At 34.7% G+C, this 10,128-nt stretch overlaps 1 protein-coding gene across 1 annotated transcript; it reads left to right on the top strand.

Annotated features, from left to right (window-relative positions):
* Nucleotides 1-239: 239 nt before the first annotated feature.
* On the top strand, nt 240-1,655 carry LOC111615622 (glycine-rich cell wall structural protein-like; the record flags this gene model as incomplete). Its single annotated transcript, XM_023357035.1, has 2 exons — nt 240-1,095; nt 1,213-1,655. Coding segments are annotated over 2 exons (1,299 nt in total), but the record flags the coding sequence as incomplete, so codon positions are not given.
* Nucleotides 1,656-10,128: the final 8,473 nt, after the last annotated feature.

The raw sequence follows: 10,128 nt of genomic DNA, 5'->3' as shown, positions 1-10,128 counted from the left end.
GAGGAGGCTATGGAGGCGGAGGAGGTGGTAAAGGAGGATTTGGAGGCGGAGGAGGTGGAAAAAGTATCATAATCACTTTTGGAAAAGGAGGCGGTGGAGGAGGAGGAGGATACGGAGGCGGCGGAGGTGGTAAAGGAGGCTTCGGAGGCGGAGGAGGTGGAAAAGGAGGCGGAGGAGGATATGGTGGTCTTGGAGGTGGAGGCGGTGGTAAAGGAGGTGGTTACGATATACTTGAACTTTTTGGAGGTGGCGGCGGTGGAAAAGGAGGTGGTGGAGGTGGAGGAGGCGGAAAAGGAGGATTTGGTGGTGGTGGTTATGGAGGCGGTGGTGGAAAAGGAGGAGGAGGAGGATATGGAGGACTTGGAGGAGGAGGAGGCGGTGGTAAAGGAGGTGGTTACGATATACTTGCACTCCTTGGAGGTGGGGGTGGTGGAAAAGGAGGCTTAGGAGGTGGAGGTGGAGGAAAAGGTGGTTTTGGTGGTGGTGGTTATGGAGGCGGCGGTGGAAAAGGAGGAGGAGGAGGAGGCGGCGGCGGTGGTAAAGGAGGTGGTTACGATATACTTGAACTCTTTGGAGGTGGCGGTGGTGGAAAAGGAGGAGGTGGAGGTGGAGGAAAAGGTGGTTTTGGTGGTGGTGGATATGGAGGCGGCGGTGGAAAAGGAGGAGGAGGCGGCGGTGGTAAAGGAGGTGGTTACGATATACTTGAACTCTTTGGAGGTGGCGGTGGTGGAAAAGGAGGAGGTGGAGGTGGAGGAAAAGGTGGTTTTGGTGGTGGTGGATATGGAGGCGGTGGTGGATATGGAGGAGGTGGTGGAAAAGGAGGAGGAGGCGGCGGTGGTAAAGGAGGTGGTTACGATATACTTGCACTCCTTGGAGGTGGGGGTGGTGGAAAAGGAGGAGGTGGAGGTGGAGGAAAAGGTGGTTTTGGTGGTGGTGGATATGGAGGCGGCGGTGGAAAAGGAGGAGGAGGCGGCGGTGGTAAAGGAGGTGGTTACGATATACTTGAACTTTTTGGAGGTGGAGGCGGTGGAAAAGGAGGTGGTGGAGGTGGAGGAGGCGGAAAAGGAGGATTCGGTGGTGGTGGTTATGGAGGCGGTGGTGGAAAGGGAGGCGGAGGAGGATATGGTGGACTTGGAGGAGGCGGCGGTGGTAAAGGAGGTGGTGGTTACGATATACTTGAACTTTATGGAAGTAGCAGCGGTGGAAAAGGAGGCGGAGGTGGCGGCTATGGTGGACTTGAACTTGGTGGACACGGAGGTGGTTACGGAGGAGGAGGCGGTGGAGGAAAAGGAGGTGGCGGCGGCGGCGGCGGCTACGGTGGAATTGGACTTGGAGGGCATGGAGGAATGGGAGGTGGTTTCGGCGGTGGTGGTAAAGGAGGAGGTGGAGGTGGTTATGGTGGAATTGATATTGGTGGATATGGAAGTTTAGGAGGTGGATATGGTGGCGGAGGAGGTAAAGGAGGAGGAGGTGGCGGAGGATACGGAGGATTTGGAGGTGGTGGTAAAGGAGGTGGTGGTGGCGGTTTATCCAAGGAAATTATTCTTGTGGATCTAGGTGGATTTGGAGGTAAAGGAGGTGGCGGTGGAGGCGGATACAGTGGACTTGGAGGTGGTTACGGAGGAGGTGGTGGAGGTGGAAAAGGAGGATACTGATAACCAGTGAATACACGAAAAAAATAAACTTGTATAGTAATAATATATTTAAATATCAAATTTTATTATCTTATTGTCATAAACTCTGTTAAATTATATGTTAAAATAAAGCATTTTATTTATATATGAGTTACAAAATTTTAATAAAATAATCACATAATTTTTTTAATTATTCGAATGAATCAAATTTTTCATTTATCTTTAAAACTATAAAATGATCATTATTTTTATATTTTGTTGTAAATTGATAGAAACTTTACTGAAATTCTGCTGGAATACTTAAAACAGTTTTATAGTTTTATCTATTTAAAAGTAGATCTCAAAATATTGGATAGTATGCATTAATGAAATCTTTGAAATAATAAAACTAGTTATAAAATTTTATACCATTTGGATGAATTTCATTCTCAAAACAACAAAACATATCTATTTATTTATATGTAGATGAAATGGTGGAGAAGAAATTATATGTTTTATATATATATATATATATATATTATAATTCAAGATTCTACATAAATTCATCAAATATAAGAGTACATTTGCCGACTGTGTACGATTGTCGAGACAGTCAAGGAGTTGAAACAATCGTGTGTGAGCATGAAATTAGAACTGAGACAAGTTTACCATCTTTATCCGTTCAATGAGACTATAAAAAGTTTTCTTACAAACGTTTCGACGTATCCATCGACACAAATTTACAAGGATAGAGTCCCATAAAGTCCCGAATATTTCGTAGTGTGTCTTTCTCGATTCCTCGGTTAAGGTCGACAGAATCGACGGTCCCGGGGCGCACTGTAGCTAGGAAAAGGATAGTCTTAGTCACAGGTAATGAAGCTTGAAGAGCACGCACAACTCCGTGAGATCGAACGTCTCTCGGAGATAGATGAAAGCTCGAACAGCAGATTTTTATGACAAAAGGTTTGGAACAAAGAACAAAGAACGTCGCGTCCTTGAAACGTGCGTTTTTATCAGTTTTTCCCTCGATTCCGCGTTCCGATTGATCTCCCCTGGTCACCTGGTGACAATTTGAAACCTTTCGGGTCGTGGGAGAGGTCAATTTCGCGACTTAACCCGATTCCTGTTCATCTAAAATTCCTTCGACTTTGATATCCCCTCGCAATTCAAACCGTTTGTTTTCCGTTTTGTTGGAAAGAACTTTTATTGTTTAAGCTAGACTTTAAGTCTTGCTTTGTTTAATTCTGAAAGGCGAGAGCTTAACTAACTCACCGGATTTTCATCATTCGAAACATAATTTCGATTTCCGTCCGGTACCTCACACTTATACTCGTTGAAAATATAGCCTATCGTTATCCATATGCAGTATATGAAAACATTTTAGTTTAGTGTTCCATATAATTTGATAATTAGATATAACTCATATAGAAATAAATATTAATTCATGCTATATTATATTTGATATAATTTTAAAGAAATTATAAGAAATTTTATATTTATAATTATTTAAAATCATTATTAAACACGGTAATTTATTAATGAATAGCTTTTCTTATTTCACTGTATTTACGATAATAAAATTTTATTATAATACTTACGATTATAAAAAGCTGATTTTTTTCTGTAAAAAAATACAAGAATATTTTAATGTTCGTTATATAAATATTCTATTAATTATTATTAATATTCTTTTAGCTGCTTCTAATTTCAATAGGTAAATATATTATAGAAGATCACTTCACTCTCAGTATTTCAAGATTAATTAAGTAATAAGCAGCAACATGGAACAATATTGAAGTTGAATCGCCACAAAAATATTACCATGTGGCAGTGTTTATATTGTTATTAAATTAACTTTAGATTTATTAAGCATGAGGAAATTCTTAGCAGTTTTGATTGCCTGTTACCTCAAAGACATACAAATTTTAATGATGTCACATTCAGACCGTATACAAAAATTATGAATCAGTCCTTGAATGCATCAATGAAGACGAATTTAAAGTAGAAGTGAAAATGTGACAAAGAATAATCGGAGAATGTAGTGAAAAGAAAGGAGACCTCATCTTTCAAACACTAGACGTTTATGAAGGATGTAAAGCCTAATTTTAAAAATGAATTTGTTAATTCTTACAGTAAAATTTTACTATCTTAATAAAACAATTTGCAGTATTGTATATAACTTATATTTATTTTTCACTCGTTCCGTTCCTCCTTACCCTATTGTATAGTGTTAGTTGTAAAAATGAATAAACTACGTTATAAAAAATAATGTGTTTTTTTTAAAATCCCACCCTTTTAAAAAAATTCTGTGCATGGGTACAGAGATGGATCTACATAGGGACTAAAAGGGCTTAAACCCTCGGCCTCCAAGTGTCAAGGGCCCACAAAAATTGAATTATCATCATAAATTTTTAATACTTTTTCATTAACAGTATTGAGCACTTATCGTATAGTAAAAAATAGTTGATATTAATAATACAATAATAATGATAATTTATAGTATTATTTATATTAACATAAAATGGGACCCATTGGACTTTAGGCCCGAAAAACCAAGATCCGCCCCTGCATGGGTATGATCACGAAGGAATATGCATATGCATAACTGACATTTATTTTTATAATACGCTACATATTATTACTTATTGTTCATTCTTAAAGTTATAATTTTCCCTTTTATCGTTGTTTTACCTTTTAAATACATACTAAATTTTTCATTAATTATTTATGAATTCAATATAATAAATACTGTTTAATTTTTTAATTACTTGAGAAAATACCATAAGGGAAACACTTGTTTGCATTTCTGTTTTAGTTATTAATAGCATTTAAGAGATGCACACAATAATTTCATCATGTCATAAGTATGTGTAACGTAATCAATGCGTTATAGAAACTTTACAATTTACTAAACAATACAAAAAAGGAATGGCCTTCTTAGCAAAAATCTAATAATTAGTTAGTAATCTACCATAATTATGCAACCTCAAATGTTCGCGGCCCTTATGAAGATCGATAATTAATATTTAAAAATATTTCCCATATGACGTTTTCTCGGGGTTCGTTTATTCTATAACTTCTACTGTTAGTAAGAGATTGCCGGTGACGTTATTCTAAATGGCCTACATAATTTTTTAAAACATATTTTGAGTCAGTTTTATATGTTTAATTTTTCTATCCGCTAATTAATCTTTTCTGTTCTATTCTAATAATTTGCTTAACCATGTGTCTTTTTTGTTTAATATTAGTTTTAAGACGTTCTATCGATCAATTAAAAATGACATCACTTGCTGTAAGTTTGTTAATTTTTTATTACGGAAGTTTTTTGCTTGGAGACAAAGGAACGTTCCTGTTGAAACTAATTCACAAGAAAAGGATATTATAAAAATTGCAACTTATTATTTAATAAAAGAAAAACAAATATTCATATCAAATAATGGGGAAGAGAGATGGAGTCCGACGTATCCTGGATAGACCATTCAAAATTTTCCTGAAGGTATTCGCTTGGATTCGATTCCAGATGCCTATCAGTGGTTGAGTAGATACAACCATTGAACACTGGTCGCGAGTTCGTGTCTGACCAACGTGCTGGCTACGTGAAGTTTTCCGGATTTTATCCACATAACTAACAACTAAGTTTTCTTATAGAAAGGCATTCCTTTGGAAGCCGCCCATGTTGTTGCGTTTCAGCATCTTACCAAAACAAACCTATTAAAACAGTTTCTTTACTAATAAAATTTAGAATATTTATGAATTTAATTGCATTCCAAAATATACTTTTATTTTAAAAAATCTAGCAGCAAGTTGCGTAACTTTCCCGGCTGTTATGAGATTTTATTTAAAAAATAACTTTTATATTATTATGCATAATAAATAAATCAAATTGTGTGTGATGCCATCTGTTATAAGGTTTTGTTATAAAAACTGTTTTATATTACTAATTGTAATAAAATGGGAAAAAGCTTAATTTCGAGGGTAGTGATGAGTTTCATTTAAAAAAAAAATGGTTCGGGAGGTCTCAAAACGTGGAGATTTGCAAAAAATCTCGGAGGGTCAAATAAGACACGATTCAATTTCGATTTCCCTTGTTATGTATACATAAAAGCCAGGAAAGTAACAGGTTATTGTACTATTCATATTAGTGTAATTTATTCTTTTTTTAAATAGTGAAGTCAAAAGTATACTGCAAGACAAAATATTTTAATTTTTCATTCTACTTATGGTTTCTTCGTTTAACGAATCTGCAATGTGCAAAAACTAAATATATCAATAATAAAACAATGTATTTCGATAAGGGTTACACGAAATATGCTATCTAGCATGTCTTCCGTTCAAACTTCATAAAATGTCCCCCTCTATTTTAAAAATCTTGCAAGAATAATTGTCAAAATTAAGTAACTGAAAAATACAACTTTGTTTTGTAAAACAAATTGGTTTTTTATAATCATTATTTTTATTTAAAGCGTATATAAACACAATCATGATGTTCTCTTTTCAGAACATCCTAAAAACTCAAACATTTATAGAATTTTCTTTAAAATAACAATAACAAACAGAACTGCAGATATTTTAAGGTTTTCTGAATGAAATTTATATTTTTTTGGTTGTTTTTTTCTTTTCTTTTTTTTCTTTTTTTGTTTAGATGAGATAAACCAATTTTGCTGGTTCAAAGAACATTATTACAATTCATACTCTAAATAAATAAATAAATAAATAAAAATATTAAAAACTTGACGAAATAAATTCTTTAAAATAAATTTAAGTTAGAAAATTTTAATAAAATGAATGCATATGTTATTTTTTTTTTCCAACTGCTGCTTACCGTCAACAGAAAAACTTTTGAAACAAATTGGTGTAAATGTTAGAAAATCCATGTAACGCTGTATAGAAATAACTTGAGAAACCCAAACATTTAATAGCCATATCTATCATTTTAATATACCGTTTTATGGAGTTTCCTGGCTTATAACATGCAAACAGTGTTGGGAGAGATGGGAAAATGACTCTCTTGTTCCCAAGCATCGCTTCCATATAACGCATTTGTAAAATCGAACCACAAATCTCTTCTTCCGTTCCTCGGGGAACGATTTTGACAAGGTAGAAGTCGAAGTAAACTTTTATTTGGGAAGTGCATCTTTTCATAAAAATCTTTTGCGATTTTCTCTGTCTTGTATATATATATNTACTTAAGTACTAATAGTTCACGAAAATAATAATTTTCGTGAACTATTATTAGTTAAGTATGTAAAAATTTATTACATTTCCTGTTGTACGAGGGTTTTACCCAATTCTCGAACCGTGTCAGAGTGAATCCGTGCTATAAAAGTACCGTGTTATACGGGGGATGGTACCAATTCTCGAACCGTGTTAGAGCGAATCCGTGCTATAGAAGTGCCGTGTTATACGGGGGTTACCTGCATATATATTTTATTTTACTTATATATATATATATTTATATTATACTTATATATATATATATATTTATTTATTTAGAGTATGCTACAGTATGCAAGAAGCTCTGCTTCCTCCACCAAATACTTGAAGCGAATGTTAGCGAGGTCTTGCCTATATAGCTTACAAAATTGCGTTTGATCTCAAAATTTGATCGATCGATTTTTATTATTACGTTTTGTCATTTTCCATTGACTGCGATGAAGAATCTAGAAAGTAAAAAAAAATGCTCATTTCGATATTTATTCCTTATGTTTTTTTTTTATTGAAGATGCTTTCCACGTTTCATTAGGCTTGCTCAATCGCATCAAAGAGCATGGACATGGTCCCTGACGCGATTGAGCGCACCTAACGGAATCTTTCTTTCTTTCTCTAATATGGAGATTCTGGCCGGATCGCCTTTTCTCCAACCTAACGGAATTTAGGAGACATTTCCATTTCAAGTGCTTTGGGGGGTCATTCAGCGAGATTGGGTATAATAGTTTCTTCATCTTGACAAATTCTGTTACTGTATATACGAATCCTCAGAGCAAAGTTATTAATAAAGAATCGATATAAAAGAATTGATTTCTATAAAAAATGGTAGAAAAGAGTCTATTTCAAAATATTTAACATCATTTCGGTGCCAGGTATTTTGAAATCGACTCTTTTCTACCTATTTTTGAAATTTCCGGGAAAAATCGATTCCAGAATCGAATTAGTGGTATCGTAACAACACTAACAAGTACGTCTACTGCATTCTATTGAGTGTACTACATACCATATTAAGTCCAATTGTTAGTGATATATCTGTTGTGTATTTCATATTTATTATTATGTACTAAAATATAGTATGTTGTATTGAAATGAATAAATGTGCCAGTAAACAGCTGTTTTAAAGTACAGAAGAAACTGCCAACACTATACACTAAAAATGATTACGTAAAGCGTTTTTATTTTGAAATAAAAAATTACATAGGCATTTCTTCAATGAGAAACACTGTATACGTCCATAGGAAAAGAGGGGTAAAGTGATCCAGCCTAAATACGAAGGGCAGTTGCCATATCATGTCTCATTATTTTAAAATGAAGATTCCACTTTTACTTCTTAACTTCTTTTTAACTCTCTCCGCTCTGTGGGCATTTAGAAGGCCATTTTTTAGCAAGCTCGGTCAGGTCTACAACTGGTCAGCCGGGTGGTGAGAGACGGAGCCGAAATATTGGGATAACTACTCTTGAAAAATTCCTGAGATTTTTCAATCTTCTTGATGCCATTCCGGATTTCCCAGCTCGGTAGGCTGCCATGCTAATCGCTTGATTTTTCGCCGTTATTCTTTCTTAGTTATTTCAATTTTTCTAATTTCTAAATCTTCCTAAGTAGAGACATAGATGTTGCCCGGGTAGAAAAAAGTAATACCCTGTATCTCAGAGATAACCATTTCATTCTACGGAAAAATGTATTGGTTTGGTATACAGTGTTGTACGCTAACGAATGATTTAAAAGTAGAATTTAATCGAAACGTTGTAGTAAAAGTGATCCGATTATGACTTGCTGTATTTCTACGTAAATCAACACTAGTGTTGTTTGAATCTCTTCAAATACCTGAAACAACTGAAATCGCGACAGGCGGATAGCCGCGACTATTTGTAAAATTAGGACGAGCAAACTCTCCAGAAATTTTTCGTAGAGTTTCTGGATACGTCGGTCCTGATTGATGCCACGATGGGCATGGTGGAAAAGTACAACATTATTTACAGTAATTTATTTAAATTTTATAAAGTATCTTAATGCCATTATGCCACTGCTCAAATTAAAAATTAATGTATACTTCCCCTATTAATTAATAATACAATGAATTTCTCAGAGAGTTGGAATTTAATTCTCGATCTATTTCTAATAATCGTACACTTTTTTATTTTAACTCTTTCCGCCCTGTGGGCACTAAGAGGGCCTCTTTTAGCAAGCCCATTATGGTTTGGTCAGGCCAACAATGTAACGGCCGGGTGATGAGAGACGGGGGACCAACATATCCAGGCGGACTCGCCCCCGAAAAATTTCTGGGAATTCATCGATCCGTCCAGATTCGAACCCGGGTCCTCCAGAGCGGTAGGATGCTACCTTGGCCGCTTTATTAGCCAAAAGCAGTTATAGAATTTAATTGACATTTTAGCCTACTTGAACGTTTTAAAAATAATGCTGTATAAAAAAATTATTTATTTTTTTACTACAAAAAGTAATAATACTATTACGATGTTTTCAACTGAATAAATCGTGATAATATAGATACAGTACTGTACTCTAGTTAGAAACATTGCGAAATATTCTAAAATTATTCGCCGACCGTCAATCAAGATAACAATAACAAAAATATTCAATTAAAATTTTAATTATCTAAATAAGCATTTATAAATAATTAATTGACCAACATAAAATTTAATAAATAATTATTATTTTGTAATTAAAAAAATAAATATGAAACAGTCGAGTAGGGGGCGATTCTATATTTAGTGCAATTAATTCGGCATTAAGTCCTGCAGAAACTATTTATTTTGACTTAAATAAAAGTTTAACATATTAAACATTAGCTATTCTTTTTGAAATTGGCATTAATCGAAGGTAAATGTCCATTTCCATCGACCAAGAACAATTATTACACGCTTATGACATCACTTTCTCAACTGTTTGGTAAGAATAGTGTTTAAGCCTAGAGATAAATCACGCTATTACGAATTCGTTTTTCTGTTACGTTTCGTATGTTTGTTTCTCTTTTCAGAACATCCTAAAAACTCAAACATTTATAGAATTTTCTTTAAAATAACAATAAAAACAGAACTGCAGATATTTTAAGGTTTTCTGAATGAAATTTATATTTTTTTGGTTGTTTTTTTCTTTTCTTTTTTTTCTTTTTTTGTTTAGATGAGAGAAACCAATTTTGCTGGTACAAAGAACATTATTACAATTCATACTCTAAATAAATAAATATATATATACAGGTAACCCCCGTATAACACGGCACTTCTATAGCACGGATTCGCTCTAACACGGTTCGAGAATTGGTACCATCCCCCGTATAACACGGTACTT

Source organism: Centruroides sculpturatus, unplaced genomic scaffold (genome assembly GCF_000671375.1).
Source record: "Centruroides sculpturatus isolate CEXI.00-Female unplaced genomic scaffold, Cexi_2.0 scaffold19, whole genome shotgun sequence".
NCBI lineage: Eukaryota > Metazoa > Arthropoda > Arachnida > Scorpiones > Buthidae > Centruroides > Centruroides sculpturatus.
This window is presented reverse-complemented; position numbering and strand designations above follow the sequence as displayed.